Source organism: Anopheles merus, unplaced genomic scaffold (genome assembly GCF_017562075.2).
Source record: "Anopheles merus strain MAF unplaced genomic scaffold, AmerM5.1 LNR4000161, whole genome shotgun sequence".
Classification (NCBI taxonomy): Eukaryota; Metazoa; Arthropoda; class Insecta; order Diptera; family Culicidae; genus Anopheles; species Anopheles merus.
The window spans coordinates 16,005-34,099 of record NW_024427741.1 but is presented as its reverse complement, the minus strand read 5'-3'; the positions used below and the strand labels follow the sequence as shown (position 1 = coordinate 34,099).

General features: G+C 40.7%; 1 protein-coding gene across 1 annotated transcript; it reads right to left on the bottom strand.

Moving 5' to 3' along the window:
- Window positions 1–1,358: 1,358 nt before the first annotated feature.
- Window positions 1,359–17,223, bottom strand: LOC121601742. The gene is made up of 3 exons (XM_041930549.1): window positions 17,174–17,223; window positions 16,825–17,080; window positions 1,359–4,050 (listed from the first exon to the last, which is right to left on the bottom strand). Exon 3 carries the CDS (start codon window positions 3,756–3,758, stop codon window positions 2,511–2,513), a length of 1,248 nt encoding a protein of 415 aa, XP_041786483.1. The 5' UTR covers window positions 3,759–4,050; window positions 16,825–17,080; window positions 17,174–17,223; the 3' UTR covers window positions 1,359–2,510.
- Between the last annotated feature and the right edge of the window lie 872 nt (window positions 17,224–18,095).

Below are 18,095 nucleotides of genomic sequence, written 5' to 3'. Positions count from 1 at the left end.
TTCTGGGCTTGAACCCATGACGGGCATGTTATTGAGTCGTTCGAGTTGTCGACCACGTACCACGGGACCGCCCGAAATCTACTACTCCCTCAAATCTACTACTCCGCAATATTGGTTGAGTCAGGACAAGGAAAACGCAAGAGGCGGATGTAGTCGAGAGGCCCTAAGCGGCCATATGCTAAAAAGCCTTGCTGAAGTTCCGAGCGAGAAAGCGGCGGATGTTGATGGCTTGAAAGTTAAAATTGAATTTGTAACGATTTGCTCGCGGGTGGGAAGAACTACTTATTTCAGGATGTCCTTACAGAACAAAGCACTAAAGGGAGAGATGGTTCAATGCGCAACATGTCTACAACATACTGCGCGTTAGGTGAGACAACTGTGCGCACTTCATTTAGCCGGATCAGCATCATGATTATAATTGTTATTACTTATAAGTGTTAGTAAATAAGATTCATTGGTACTTTACGTGCGTAACAAATAACCTTATTTTTGAACACCAGTTAAAAAAAATTAGTGATGGGAAAAATGAAGTTTTGGTCGGAATCGATTCCGACTAGCTCCGAAATTTTGTGGAATCGATTCCACTTCGTAGGTCCAGAATCAGTTTTAGGAATCGGCTCCGGAATCGGAATCGGCTCCGGAATCGGAATCGGCTCCGGAATCGGAATCGGTTCCGGAATCGGAATCGGCTCCGGAATCGGAATCGGCTCCGGAATCGGAATCGGCTCCGGAATCGGAATCGGCTCCGGAATCGAAATCGGTTCCAGAATAGAAATCGGTTCCGGAATCGGAGTCGGCTCCGGAATCGGATTCAGAATTGGCTCCGGAATCAACTCCGGAAGCAAAATCGTCTTCGGAAGCGGAATCGGCTGCGGAATCGGAATCGGCTCCGGAATCTCCATGAGAATGGATCGTTTTAAAGTATATTTGGATCTTTTGTGGTTTATTAAAAAGAGGACGAATAATCAATCAATTCGGGCAAAAACCGTGGGATCATTTTGACAGCTAGATGAAAAAGCATTCATCGTTTAATTGCAGCATGCTTTGTTTAGTTGATGTGCAATATTCTAGATGCATTTTCGTTCTTTTTTACAACGTTGGTAAAATTAAATTGATCTCCATAGCAATCAGAGCTCCAAGGAATTGGAGTACAGGTGCGTTATGCTACAATCCCTCATATGTCGATTTTTGATGTATTGATGTAAATTTGATAATGAAATTCGTAATGTAAATTCATTTCTTTATTAAATAAATTTTACCCAAATAAATCTACTTTTTCTGTTTTTTAATTACTATCTTCTTAATCTAACCTATTAAAACTATACAAACAGTTTGGGTTTGTTTTGTTATGTGTTACATTTATAGTCGTTTCGACATTCTTTCTTCAACTAAACCTTATCGATTCGAAATACCTCATTCTGGTCTGTAGTTATGTTGAATAAACATCATTTCTTTTAATTTTTGTGATGTTATGCGGCTGCGCTTTTCCGTTAAAATTTGGCCCGCTTTTGAAAAAATACGTTCACATGGAACTGAAGAGGCTGGAATTGATAAATATTGTTTCACAAACTTATGCAAGGTAGGATATACTTCACCACGAGTGTGCCACCAATGTAGAGGATCGTCTTTGATTTTAATTTTTTTATCCGATAAATATCTATCAAGTTCAGAAACGGCAGATATTCTTGGATTAAAATTGTTAACGGGTGTTTGCTCTTGGAATTTGAACACTTCCCAAACATCATCATTTTCAAATGTTTCTTGTTGTGAACCTTCATCTGAGCCATTTGCTTCTGATTGCAAAGGAATTAATTTGCTAACTAAATTATCGTAGCAAGATTCATATCGAGCAACGTCTCCTAAAAACCTTCTTTTTTGAATCGTGGATCTAGGATTATAGCGCTATTGATAATTTCTGAATCAAACATACATTCAAACTTTTGCTTAATACCTCGTACTATTTCTTTGCATAGTTTAGAAACTTCCTTACACATGCTTTCGTTTTCCATTTTTTCTGAAATTTTTTTTAACAACGATCTTATAAGAACACCCATTGTTGAAAGCGTGACTATTTTTTCACCTATAATTTCAATAGTGACTGCATTAACAAGTTCGAGAACACTTGTCGCTTGTTCGATTACGGTCCAATCACGTTGTTGCAAATGCAACTTCTTTCCTAATCGCATGGAATAAGACAGGCACGTTTTATAAAACTTTTGTTTAACGAACTATAAAGAACGTGTCTTTATTCGCGGTAGCAGGAAAAAAGGACGAGAGCGCATCTCTCGCCTCTATTTATAATATTATAATTCGCGATGGCCGCCGTCGTCTTTGATCGTTCCCTTTCGTGCGCCTCGTGGTTGACTTCTTAAACGTCAATTAGAGTCGACATTAGCCCATGCAGCAGACAGCGCTAAAGGGCCATTACACGTTTGTAATATTCTCCCCATCAGTGAAAACCGCTAGTTATCACTTTAAAACCCGTATCGCTGTTTAGTGCCCCAGGGTTCCTATCCCTCACAATCCTTAGTAGCATCAGAAACCTCGGCACTTTCTTTGTCTTCCATGGGCTTCACGTCCAGCACTGCGAGTTTTGTAGCTGGTCGCTCTAAAATTCCGTTTGCTGTTTGCACCGTGGCTCGTCTGACCTGTCCATCTCCAGATCGCACTACTGCTAGCACGCGCCCCTTTGGCCAGGTATTGCGGGGCAGGTTCGCGTCCACGATGATCACGACATCTCCTTCTTTGATGGGTCGTACCGACTGGAACCATTTCGAGCGGCGGGTGAGTGTGGGCAGGTAATCCGCGACCCACCTCTTCCAGAAGATGTCAGCGTTCCGCTGCGTTGTTCTCCACGTTACTGCTACCGCCGCCGGTGAATCATCAAACGGGACAGGGCGCTTGGTACCGTCGGAGCTGCCTAATAGAAGGTGATTAGGCGTTATAGGCATGTCCATCTCATCGTTTAGTGGTACATATGTTAGCGGCCGCGAGTTTACAATCAGCTCCACTTCGGCTAAGGTAGACTGCAGCACTTCATCCGATGGGAGTCGTGGCAGGTTGAACTTGCACAAGATTTGCTTCACACTTCGTACCAGGCGCTCCCAGCATCCACCAAAGTGGGGTGCTGCAGGGGGGTTAAACGTCCATCTAAAAGTTGAAGTAGAGAACTCACGCATTAATTCATCTTCGTTTACCTCTGATACTGCCTCCTTCAGCTCCCTAGACGCTCCGATGAAGTTTGTCCCACGGTCGCTTATGATTTCTCTCGGAGGCCCGCGCCGCGCCACGAAGCGACGTATGGCCAAGATGCACGATGTCGTATTGAAAGAATGCGCCAGTTCCAAGTGGATTGCCCTGGTTGTGAGGCACGTAAAGATAACTCCCCATCGTTTTTCTGTTCTACGTCCCACGACCACTAACATCGGTCCGAAGTAATCCAGCCCAGTATAAGTAAATGCACGTTGTCCAACCGCCGTTCGGCATCTCGGTATACTACCCATCATCGGTGGTTTCGGTGCGGCATTCGCATTTTTACAGTACTGACAAGAATGCCGTATTCGGTTATACTCGGCCAAGACTCGTGGTATGTAGTACCTCGCTCGAAGCTCGTTAACAGCGGTACGATGGTTGCAGTGGCGATATTTCACGTGATATGCCAGAAGGATCAGCTCGGTAACGTGATGTCGGCGCGGCAGGATCACCAGCTTCCTCAACGATTCACTAGCTATTGAACAGGTATCTAGACGTCCCCGCATCCTTATTAAGCCACAATCGTCCAGCTCCGGCGACAATTTGTAAAGGGCGCTGCTTTTCTGTAGTGCTATGTTAACTTCTCTTCCTTCCCTTGCTTGCTGCTTCAGCAACTTTACTTCTTCTGGGAACGCTTCCAGCTGAACTTGAGCAAATATAACGCGTTCAGATGCCAAGAGCTCCTCCTGTGTCAGCGGTCCTCGGGTTACTGGCGTTTCGGCCAGCCTATGTCGAGCATTGTTAACGAACCGGACCACGTAGCCTATCGATCTTTCAAGCCTCGTCCATCTGGAAAATCTAGCAAACGTGATTAGTGAATCAGTCACGGAATGATGTGTAGCATATCTGCTATACAGAACATATTGTAATACACACTATCAGCCATAGACACATAGTAACACACTTTGGAAAGCCAAATCACACCATTGTAACACATCCATTATAAAACACTCAGCAAATCAGATCATACCATACACACCCGGAAGAGCTCAGGCCACACCGTTCATATAAAAACAATTGTGACACACTTAACAGAACCAACCGAAACGTACAACATAAGCAGGAACAGTTTATGCATTAAACCCAAAACAGGAACTTAGTGACAAGAACCATCGTTCTTGTCAACAAAAGACAAACGTAACTAGCTGAGTGAAAACAATAACTTTCCAACATAAAACCCGGAACCAAATGTGCGAAACCCTCAACTTAATTTGAGTATAAATAAAACCAATTCCGACCGTGGCAAGTCAGATTCGTTCGGACTGTCAGGATAGGACTATGCCCATCCTACATCTATCGAGTTCTCATTTAAAGAGTTTAGATATGTCCCCCTGCCCAAGGTAAGGCCTCTAAACTCCAACGTTTCCAGTAAGGGAAACCTCCTAAAGGTTTCTATGATCGCCTGGACGATCAAGTGTCGAACGTCCGCTTCGAAACAGTATCCACCTCAGTTCTACTTAATTCGGCAAACGATGACGAAGGCCACCCTGACCAACGCGAGTTCAAAGTTACTACATAGCAACCGTCCCAAAATCGAATATACCGTGACTATCCCAAAACATACCACATGGCAACCGTAACAGTCATCAAACACATTACATGGCGACCGTGACCTTAATCTGCAATCGGCGGGCAGAAGTATAAACAAATTATTTGTGATACGTACAACGGTAACGTACAGCAGTGTCGTGCTAACGCATCAAATAGTGTAAAAAAAAGTGCGTTTTTGACCATAACCGGTATACGACGGATAAAAGTGTCAAATGTGCAAATTTGTATTGAACAACGCAGCTGGCACAAGTGACCCATATAAAAAAAAAACAATCGCTATGAATGAGCGACCAAAAGCAAACACAGTGTGGTGTACAAAATGACAACTCATCGAAAATATAAGTGATGAACCGTTTGAAGGGCGAAAAAAGTGTGATATAAAGCAATTATGTAAAAAAAAAAGTGTTTTGACAACCTTCCTCAACGTGCAAAAATGCAACAACATTATGAATAAACCCTTAAGCGATCAGTTTGCAAACTAGAGCTACCTTGAAGTGAGGAACATCGCATCGACCCCAAAACTAAAGTAAACGGAAATAATGATGTTATGAGTAATGAGAAGCAGTGCAGTGAAACCATAAGCAATACCTATGTAGAAGTGATGTTCATTTGAAAGGTGATAGAATGAATGGCGAGACTACGGTATACGAGATGTGACTAGTGTGATTGAATGGAACAACCGTTCCCAACGTGGAAGACGACAAGACATCGAGCGACGACTGATGACACCCTACAACTTCACATTAAGCACCAATTAAACACCGAGCACCGGTAACGAGCGTTACACCATGAGCAGCAACAATAACAAATACATGCTATGTATTTAAACAAGGTACAAGGTTACATACGTAAATATGAAATTTTACTGATGAGGCTGCATAAATATGCAAAAACTATTCGAGAAAATAGAAATATTAGATAAAATTTATGATCAGGTGAAACAGCTGAACAGATGTTATAGGCTTTGCGCGTTAACAACATTAAGGGATAATACTAAGGAAATATACGACGAAATACAAGAACTCCTACGAAAGCACGAATCGTCTATTAAAGATGAAATATTAACAAAGCTAGTTAAGAAGAGTAGATACGTATACTACGAAATAAATAAGTGCATAAAAATACATTTCGAAAGACATCCAGATTCGTTAAATACAACATTATCAGAGAACCAATTTGACATAACAATAGAAACGAAACCTGACAAAATGGCTGACATTATGGAATTGATTAAAATCACCACTTCTCTCATATCAAAGTATGATGGTAATGAGAAGGATTTGAAAGGTGTGGTGTCAAACTTAAATGTATTAAAGAAAATAGTAAAGCCAGAAAATAAAGAAACAGTAATACAACTGGTACTAGGACGTCTAACAGGAAAAGCACGAATTGTTGTAGGAGAAGCTCCTAACTCAATAGAAGATATAGTTAACAAACTACAAGACAGATGCAGCATAAAGGTAACACCAGAGATCGTAGTATCAAAAATGGACAATACTAAACAGACTGGAACGATAGAAGATTTTGGAAGCGTTATTGAAAAATTAACGCAACAACTAGAAGAGGCATACATTGCAGAAGAGATAGCGCCAGAAGTAGCTAGAAAGAAGGCAACTAAATCAGGAATCAGTGCATTGAGTTATGGACTTAAAGATGGCGAGACCAAAATTATAATGAGATCAAGTAAATTCGAAACCTTGCATGAAGCAATAGAGCAAGCTGTAAAGTTGGAGCTAGAAGATAGAACGAAAAAGGGAAAGAATGATCAGACAAAGATCCTATATTCAAACGCTACCAGGAACAATAGAGGGTATGGAAACAACTACCAAGGAAGGAACAAATTCAACAAATTCTCAAATAATAATAGATATCAGACACAAATCCCACCCAGGTTCCCACCCGCAAGATATGAACAGAACAACAACAGAAATAATAATAACTTCAGATATAACAACAATAACACTAACAACAACAGAAATCAGCATGCAAATCGACAAAATTATTCCAACAGAAACCAGTACGTACAATCAAATAGAAATAATAGCAATTGGCAAAATAATCGAGCGCCTATTCATAACACAGTAACAGCCGAAGAACAGAATAATTTTTTAGGCCACTCTCAAGTATCAGAAAATACCCTATACTAACCATAAACACTGATGCAGATAATTTTGTTAAAGTAAAAATAGAAATTACAAAGGAAATCTATAGCACACTCATCATAGATACAGGAGCAACCGTATCCGTACTTAAAGCTAGTAAATTAAAACCAGGTTGCAAGATCAATACATCTAAAAAATTAACTTTGATAAGCTCTAGTGACCATGAATCAGAGACTTTAGGTACTGCTATGACAACAATTCACTTTGGCGATTATTCCATTATACACGAATTTCATATAATAGAAGACGTAGAATCCATTTTTTCTGACGGACTGTTAGGAAAAGACTTTATAAAGCACAGATGTATTGTTGATTATGTTAATTGGATGATATACTTCTCATCTGATAACGGATTGATTTCACATCCAATAGAAGACAATGTAAATGGAAATTATATTTTACCAAAACGAAGTGAAGTAGTTCGAAAAATAACCATACCAAACTTGACAGAAGATTCAATCATCTTATCACAAGAAATCCAACCAGGGGTATTTTGCGGAAACACAATAGTCTCAAAACGTAATCAGTATATCAAATTCATTAATACCACGGATAAAGATGTTTCTTTTAACATAAAATCTTATACACCAGAAGTTGAACCATTAAGAGAGTATGAGCAATTACAGAAGAAGCTTGACTCATCTAAGGAACGAATTCAGAAAATTCATAACAAAATCCATATAGAAAATATTCCACAAATAGCAAGAGAAGAGTTAGAAAACCTTATCACAAAATTCTCGGATATATTTTGTTTAGAAGATGAACCGGTCTCTACTAACAATTTTTATACCCAGGAAATTTCATTAAAAGATAATATTCCTTCTTATATACCAAATTATAAACAAATACATTCACAAACAGAGGAAATGCAATCACAGGTAGAAAAGATGTTGAAAAATAACATTATTGAACATTCTGTTTCGTCATATAATTCACCGATACTATTAGTACCAAAGAAATCAGTTGAAGGCAAGAAGAAATGGCGTTTAGTAGTGGATTTTCGGCAATTGAACAAGAAAATTTTACCAGACAAATTCCCTTTACCCCGCATAGACACGATACTAGATCAGTTAGGAAGAGCCAAATATTTCAGCACATTGGATTTGATGTCAGGGTTTCATCAAATCAAGCTTGATAAAAAAATCCAGAAAATATACAGCTTTTTCCACGCCTACAGGTCACTATCAGTTTACAAGAATGCCATTTGGACTCAACATTAGCCCAAACAGCTTTCAAAGGATGATGGCTGTCGCTATGGCTGGTTTAACACCAGAGCTAGCATTTGTATATATAGATGATATTATAGTTACTGGATGCAGTGCACGGCATCATATCAGTAATTTAGGTAAAGTTTTTGATAGGCTAAGAAAGTATAACCTTAAACTAAATGCAGAGAAATGTTGTTTCTTTAAAACAGAAGTAACGTACTTAGGTCATAAAATAACAGATAAAGGAATTTATCCGGACGACGCGAAGTTTGACACAATTAAAAACTTCCCGATTCCTACTAATGCTGATGAAGCAAGACGTTTTGTCGCATTTTGTAATTATTATCGTAAATTTGTACAGAATTTTGCTAAGATAGCTAAACCTATTAATAATTTGATTAACAAAAATGTTAAGTTTGCATGGACTTCAGAATGTCAAGCAGCTTTCGATACCTTGAAACAAAGCTTACTCTCACCCACAATTTTACAATATCCAGATTTTAAAAAGCAATTCATAATTACGACAGACGCATCGGATATGGCATGTGGTGCAGTGTTATCACAAATAACAGATGGAAACGATTTACCAGTCGCGTTTGCGAGTAAAAGTTTTACACCAGGAGAGAAGAATAAGCCAATTATCGAGAAAGAGCTTACAGCTATACATTGGGCAATTAATTATTTTAAACCTTATGTATATGGACAAAAATTTATAGTTAGAACAGATCATAGACCACTAGCTTACTTATTTGGTATGAAAAATCCTACTTCTAAGCTTACTAGAATGAGGCTAGATTTAGAAGAATTTGACTTTGAAATAGAATATTTAGCAGGTAAAGCTAATGTTGCGGCAGACGCACTATCAAGAATAATCCTTAACTCGGATGACCTAAAGGCATCAATACCAAAATCCAAAACGATTTTAATGGTTAATACAAGAGCCATGGTTAAGAAAAATAACGAGAAAACTGATATAAACAAAGACGAACCAATCGCAACAACAGGGACTGATCACCCCGCGATGTGGAAAACAGATAGACCTTTAGAAGTGAGAAAAGTACTAAAAATAGGTACGCAGAGAATTAAAAACAACGTTGAATTCATTATATACAACCATTCATATAGTAAAGCACTAGGAAAATTTCTTTTGAGAAATGATGTAAATGGAAGTCAAGCATTAGAGTTTGCTCTTCTAAGAATGTGCAAAATCGCGAAACAATATGGAAGAAACAAGCTAGCATGGTCAGAAGAAGACCACTTATTCAAAGAATATTCCCAACAAACTATTAAGGAAATCGCCAATAGAGCCATTACCAAGTTTGAAATAATCCTGTTTACTCCAACTAGATGGATAACAACAGAAAAAGAAAGGCTGAGAATAATTTCAGATTATCATATGACCCCTTCGGGAGGACATATAGGCCAGTACAGACTGTACCAGAAAATAAGGGAAAAATACAAATGGAAAAATATGAAAGATGATATCAAGAAATACGTACGAAATTGTAAGGCATGCATAGTTAATAAGACGATTAGACATACTAAAGAAAAAACAGTTGTAACTACAACACCGACAAAACCATTTAACATAATTTCAATCGACACAGTAGGACCTCTAACAAAAACTAACAAAAACAACAGGTATGCAATAACCATACAATGTGACTTAACGAAATATATCGTAGTAATACCTATCCATAACAAAGAAGCAAACACTATAGCCAAGGCATTGGTAGAAAACTTCATCCTTACATTCGGAACATTTATAGAATTAAAATCAGATCAAGGACTAGAATATAACAATGAAATATTACACAAAATCTCAGAAATTTTAAAAATCAAACAAACTTTTAGCACAGCTTACCACCCACAGACAATAGGATCATTAGAGAGAAATCATAGATGTCTAAACGAATACCTAAGAAGCTATACAAACGAACATCATGATGACTGGGACGATTGGACAAAATTTTACGAATTTGTTTCAATACAACAGAACACTCAGACACAAACTACACACCATACGAACTAGTATTTGGAAGAAAGGCGAATTTACCACAAGATATATTCAAAACAAAAATAGAACCAGTTTATAATATTGACCAATATTATTTCGAAATGAAATATAAACTCCAAAAATCAAACGAAATTGCCAGAGAAAATTTGATAAAAGCAAAAATTAAAAGACAGCAAACCTTAAATAAAGATATAGTACCACTTATTATAAAGATAGGAGATCAGGTATATTTGGAAAATGAAAACAGAAAAAAATTAGATCCAGTCTACATTGGACCTTTCACAGTAGTAAATGACCAAGGGCCTAATTGCGTAATACAAAACAATACAACAAAGAAAACCTCTACAGTACACAAAAACAGACTAATTAAGTACACAGGAGAATAACTTCAATCATTGTAATTCATTACGTTATTCTATTAAAGGGGGGAGGTGTAGCATATCTGCTATACAGAACATATTGTAATACACACTATCAGCCATAGACACATAGTAACACACTTTGGAAAGCCAAATCACACCATTGTAACACATCCATTATAAAACACTCAGCAAATCAGATCATACCATACACACCCGGAAGAGCTCAGGCCACACCGTTCATATAAAAACAATTGTGACACACTTAACAGAACCAACCGAAACGTACAACATAAGCAGGAACAGTTTATGCATTAAACCCAAAACAGGAACTTAGTGACAAGAACCATCGTTCTTGTCAACAAAAGACAAACGTAACTAGCTGAGTGAAAACAATAACTTTCCAACATAAAACCCGGAACCAAATGTGCGAAACCCTCAACTTAATTTGAGTATAAATAAAACCAATTCCGACCGTGGCAAGTCAGATTCGTTCGGACTGTCAGGATAGGACTATGCCCATCCTACATCTATCGAGTTCTCATTTAAAGAGTTTAGATATGTCCCCCTGCCCAAGGTAAGGCCTCTAAACTCCAACGTTTCCAGTAAGGGAAACCTCCTAAAGGTTTCTATGATCGCCTGGACGATCAAGTGTCGAACGTCCGCTTCGAAACAGTATCCACCTCAGTTCTACTTAATTCGGCAAACGATGACGAAGGCCACCCTGACCAACGCGAGTTCAAAGTTACTACATAGCAACCGTCCCAAAATCGAATATACCGTGACTATCCCAAAACATACCACATGGCAACCGTAACAGTCATCAAACACATTACGTTACGGCGTAGTTCCTCCGGTGTATCGCTAGAGATATGGTTCTCGACGGGCCATTCGTCCTCGGGACTCCATAAAAAACTGGGCCCTCGAAACCATCTGCTCGACGGATTCATATCAGGGATCCTCTGCCACTTGGTTCCTTCGTCTGCGACGTTTGCCTTAGTAGAAAGCCACCTCCACTCCTTTACCTCTGTCGACTCTAGGAGCTCGCTAACCCGGAACGCGACAAACGGACTATATCTGCGATGATCAGATTTCAGCCAGCTCATTACATTTCTAGAATCTGTCCAGAAAATCCTCCGCGTGATCTTCATTCGATGATATGTTGCAATGCTCGTCGCTAGTCGAACCCCAATCACTGCTGCTTGTAGCTCTAGTCGCGGTATCGACAAGAACTTCAACGGGCTCACGCGCGTTTTCGACCCTATTAGCGAGCATTCAATTGTGTTGTCCTCTTCAAAACGAAAGTATGCTACTGCTACCATCCCGTTTTCACTGGCATCGCAGAAGATGTGCAACTGTACATTTCGCACCGCGGCGGAAGTTTTTACACGGTAGCAACGTGGAATCCGGACGGACTGAAGTGATGGTAAAGCGCTAATCCATTTAAGCCATTTCTCCGCACAGTCCTGATCGATCTGTTGGTCCCAGCTGTAGCCTGCACGCCAGATTTCCTGAAGCAAAATCTTCATGAACATTAGAAAATTTCCAACAAGACCCAATGGATCGTATACAAGCATCAATGTGCGCAGTACTTCCCGCTTCGTTGGCGTACCACATAGAAGACCTTTATCGTGTTTTAAATTCAGGCGAAAAATAAAGGAATCCGTTGTAGTTTCCCACCACATTCCTAATACTTTTTCCGCCGACGAGTCGATGACCACACCCCTACCATCCTCCTGGCTGACTCCCCATCGTAGCCGCTCCAACACTTCATTAGAATTTGACACCCAGTTGCGTATTTCAAATCCTCCTTCCGCATGGATGTGCCGCACTGTCTCAGCAAGCTGCGCCGCTTCTTCGCTCGTTTCTGCGCTGGCGAGCATATCGTCCACATAGTGCTCGTATTTGATACAATAGACGGCACGCGGGAACTGTTCAGCAAACCTTTCGGCGTTATTATTCTTGACGAAGTGAGCTGTACCTGGTGAGCACGTTGCACCAAACGTCATAACAGTCACGGCGTACGTCGTTGGTTCAGCATTATGTGTCTCTTTTTCATCCCAGAAGATCAGCTGGCTGCGTTGATCTTCCTTCTTCATGTTGATTTGGAAAAACATTTCGCGGATGTCACCAGCCACAGCTACGCGAAACTCTCGAAATTTATGAAGAACGCTCATTAGTTCTGCTAGTTGATCCGGTCCTGAGAGAAGAAACGTGTTAAGGCTCACCCCATGTACCTTTGCGGCCGCGTCGAAAACCATACGAAGCTTTCCCGGCTTGTTTTGATTTATTACCGGAAATATAGGCAGATACCAATCGCGTGATTTTCGTACAACCAACTCTTCCTTTTCTACGCGTCGAATGTATCCCTTCCTCTCGTAATCTCTCATTTTTTCTATGATAGCTTCGGCTAATGCAGGATCCTTTCGCATTTTCTTCCTTAAACATTCGTTGCGCCGTAATGCCATGTCTTTATTACAAGGTAATCGAACATCATCGTATTTCCATAATAACCCGGTTTCAAACCTACCGGACTTCAGGTGAGTCTCCCTTGTCAGTATCTGAATGGCCCTGGTATCATCTGTGGACATTAGCGTTTGAGATTGGTTGGAAATCCCTAATGACTCGAGGGCGAAGTGCCTTTTTACAGCATCAGTAAGGGCTTCGTTGCCAGTTTCTTCACATTCGCATATGTGGAAGCAGTGTGTATCACTATTAGTGGATGAAGAGGCAATCGGACATCGACCATAAATCGTCCAACCGAGTCGAGTTTTTAATGCGATCGGTTCATTATTTTTCCCTTCCTTGGTCTTTATCGGTTTTCCTAGGTTACTGTTATCGGTTCCGATGAGTATTCGTGGTACCTGATTATAATACGTACTAAAAGGCACCCCACGGAGGTGCTTATATCTTTCCATGAGCTGCTTAGAAGAAACCGATTGCACGGGCAAAGATAAATTGTGCATGGTGTGAGCCCCTGATATTTCATGAATGGATGCTCCGTCATGTATCCCTGAGATGCGAAGTGAAACCTTTAGCGAACCCGCTTCGTTTCTAGTTGTGTTTCCAGTCCATTTTAGGCAAATGGGACTGGGAGTTCCCTTTACTTGAAGCTCCTCTACCAGGGAATGATCAACAAACGTAGAGGACGATCCATTATCAATGAATGCAACGGTACGAATGGTTTTATTCGAGCCGTAGAGGACCACTGGTACATATTGAAATAGGATGCCGTCGCTTGAACCACAGTGGGTAAAACAATGCTCCTGGGATACCACCGCTTGCCGGGCAGTTTCAGCTTTTTCGTGCAGCAAAGGATGATGCATTCCGTCACACCCATCTCTCCCACACTCAGACTTCACATAACAGCCATTGTTATGGAACTTCAAACACTTCCGGCACAACTCTTGTCTCCTCACAAATGCTCGCCTATCAGTAGGAGTCAAATCAAGGAATCTAAAACACTCGCCTAGACTTCTACAAGTACCGCGACACATTAGACATGAACGTTGAAGGGGTGCTTCGTTAATAGAAGTAGTTTCATGAACATTTAAATACGCCCGGGCCCTTCTAGGTGGTTGTGATCGATCGGTATTCCCACGGTTATTTTGGTCGGTATTAGTGTTGGGACTCACCTCTAGCTTTGCGCCCGCTCCTATCTCCGCAATCCACTTACCGAAATCCATAAGCGTTACCTCAGGTAGGCGCAGTTTGTACCGCCCCCATTCCAAGCGCGTCGTTGGGGGAAGCTTCGCCGATAGTTCCTTTAGAAGTGCGACGTTGCATTGATAGTCGCGTAGCCCGGAGATTCGAATCGCAGCGCACATTTTCCGTACAGCTGACCCAAACGCAGCCATCGTTTCCAGTTTTTCAATTTTGGGAGCAGGCATCGTCCTCACTTTCTCGATCAAGGTGTCTACGACCAGTTCTGGCCTTCCGAATTCCGCTTCCAGGACACTTAGCGTCTCGTTCAAGCTGTTAGGAAGTAGCAGCAGATCCTCAACAGCCTCCAAAGCAGATCCACGAAGTGCCTTTTGCAGGCGCAGAAGGTTCTCCTCCTCGGTGTAGCCACAAGCGGCAGATGAACGTTTAAAATGCGCATAAAATATTGGCCATTCTGAAATTGCACCGCTAAAGGAGGGCAGTTCACTTCCGATTGCATGCCGTGCATTCCCATGGCTTTGATTAAGCTCCGTGCTTCCGAGGCCGGCGTATGGCGAAGATGACACGTGGTTTGTACCACCATTTTGTACATTTGTCGAGTCCAAATTGTACTGCCTAACATGATGGCTTTCACGACCTTTCGTAAAGGAATTATCCACCGCGCAACGCCACGCCGCATACTCTTGCTCTTCAGCCGCTCGTTGATCACAGATCCATGTCGGATCATAGTGTGGGGGAAAGCTAGCACGGCTTCCCGTGGGTGTTAACGGGTGATGACTCAGACGATGGTGCCCAGCGCTGCCGCCATCGCGTTGCACTCCGGTAGCCATACCGATACGGTCCGTGTCGGTAAGCCACGCTACAGTTTTCTCCACTTGACCCGACGAGGCTACCTGACCAAATTGCCGCAAAATTTCCAGTTCACGTTCCTCGAATTCAATCTCCTTACGAGCCTTCTCCGCTTCGAACTCAAGCCGATCAAGCTCAAGTCTTCTCCTACGTACCACATGCTCACGAGCTGCTAACGCATCCGGGGTCGCCGATACTCTCACCTTTCCTGGCGTTGCGTCCTTCGCCTCGGTGCTTCGCACAATCGAGCTCGTCGACGGCGCCGCTTGTGGCTCGTGCTGCTGAACGACCATCCCAGACGTTGCGTCCTTCGCCCCGCCACTCCGTGCGCTCGATCTCATCGTGGGTCCAGCTTGCTGCTCGTGTTCAGCGACCTGTTCGCAGGAGGCTTCTGTTTCAGGGCTGTTGCTTAACATTTTCACTTATCACTTCTAAATTCGCGTCACTTCTCGCACCGATTTACGTTACGCTCCGGATGAATACGCGTTTTACTAGCGAACTTGCGGTTCACTCCCGAGACTTACACAACGATACACACCGGCGACCTAATAGAATGATTTTCACGAGTGATGGTTTGATAGTTTTGTTAAGGACAACCAGAGTTCGAACGCGGTAGCAGTTCACCTAACACACAGTATTACACGTTCTTTATAGAATGTTGCAAATGCAACTTCTTTCCTAATCGCATGGAATAAGACAGGCACGTTTTATAAAACTTTTGTTTAACGAACTATAAAGAACGTGTCTTTATTCGCGGTAGCAGGAAAAAAGGACGAGAGCGCATCTCTCGCCTCTATTTATAATATTATAATTCGCGATGGCCGCCGTCGTCTTTGATCGTTCCCTTTCGTGCGCCTCGTGGTTGACTTCTTAAACGTCAATTAGAGTCGACATTAGCCCATGCAGCAGACAGCGCTAAAGGGCCATTACACGTTTGTAATACACGTTCTTCTAATTTAGATTTAATGTTAATTGACGCCACACAGGAAACTAACGGAATTCTGTTATTTTTTAATCTTTTCAACATTTCGTAAGTTGAATTCCAGCGAATTGGACAATCTTGTTTTAATTTCTGTTGGGCATAGTTTAATTTGGTTTGCATTTCAAACAATTTATAAGTTGCTTTAGCACTCCTTTTAAAAAACATCACAACACGCTTCGCTTCTTCAACTGTGTTTGTAATAGACGCTTTTATTGCGTTTTTTACCACCAAATTTAACGTATGAGCACTGCATGGCAAATGTGGTAAATTCAAACTATCGGCAGTAGCTACCATGTTGGCCGCGTTGTCAGTCACCAAAATGAATATTTTTTTTTTCTATATCAAATCTTTGGATAATCGATCGGATCCAACTGGCTAAATTTGGTGCTGTGTGACTTTCCGATACCTCTCCGCATTCTAATAAATATGAACAAGACAAGCTATCTTTAGTAATATAGTGTGCTGTCAATGCACAATAACTTGTGTTGCTTATGCTTGTCCAGGCATCAGCCGTTAACGCAATTGTTTCGGCATCTATTAGATTTTTTTTAACATTGTTAACTGTCTCAGCATAAAGTCTAGGTAAAGCAGCGTTCGAAATAGTCTTTCTACACGGCATCTGATAATTAGGGTTCAGAGCTTCAACAAATTGTTTGAAATGATAATCTTCAACTATCGAAAACGGATAGTACTCTTTACAAATCATTAGGAGTAAAAGAGAATCTAGCTTTTCTTTGCTTTTGGAGCATAGAGGCTTAATTGACCGAAAGTAGTTGCTTACAGTATTAGAAGTGCTAATCGGTTGTGGTGTTTCTTCTGTGATCGGTTCTTCTGCAGATGATGTGCACGGTTGTTGTGTTCTATGTTGTGGAACAGTTGGGTGTTTGCGATCTATGTGTCGTTTAAGATTTGAAGTTGATCCATTGTTCCAGCTTATGACGCATTGACAATAGCGGCACTTTGCTCCTCAGTCGCATTTTGAGAAGTGTTGCCATATATCACTCGTTGGTGCCATTATATGAGGTAACGATGAATTCCTGGAATTAGGATGTATTGTTCAACACTCTTTAATATTGGTAACCTTTCCTAAACACGAACAAACATGCAAACACGAGGCAATGAAAACTTACCTAACAATCGATGAGGAAATAAAATGCTTTTCTTTGTAGCTTGATCACTTTATTGGTTTTATATGGTTAAAATGTAGTCCTTTCTTTTCACAAACTGCTAGCTGCTATTCACACCACGATGTCTTGCCAATTCTGGTAATACGAAACAATGCGCCAGTGAGACGACACAGGTTCTGTCAAGATGAAAATTTACAGTGAACTTTCTACATACTTGTGTGTGGTCAAAAACTGTTTAATGAAATGCACTATCGGTTGAGGGTTATAAATTGGTTGTTTTTTCTTTAGAGAAATCTTGACAAACTGATTTTTTTACTAACTGTCCTGAGCAAACATTTTAGGTTTTAAAATTAAAACTATATTGATGTCAAATTTGGGAATGCAATGTGTTCCTCGCCAAATTTGACCACAGATGACATAGCAAAAGTTCACTATGGCCTTTTACCCAAGCGAAATTTTTCGGGGATAATGAACACAAACTCATGCCATCTCTTTCTATTCATCAGCCCTACTCTCTCACACGCATCGATGAACTTTTACACATCTCTTTGTTCATTGTACTATATTTGAAGGGTTTAAAAGTGATAGATAACAATTCATGTTCATGAACTAGTTATGGTCAAATGTTAATGGTGTAATGTTTGTACCATGGTCGACCTGAGTTCAATTCCATTTTTTTTGTTTTTTTTTTATGATTTAAAGTTTTATTTAATTTTTAAAACATCCAGCTCCAATAACTTCAAACCCATTTACTCATTGTTAGAAATGCGTGTTTAATAGTTAATCTGTTATTTTTATTGTTTTATTTATTTCTTTTAATTCTTTTAGTATCAGTACCCCTTCATACAAACAAACCAGTAAATAGCACGATAATGAATAATAATATGGTGGCGCAACTGGCAAAGTGATTCGAAGTAGAACTAGC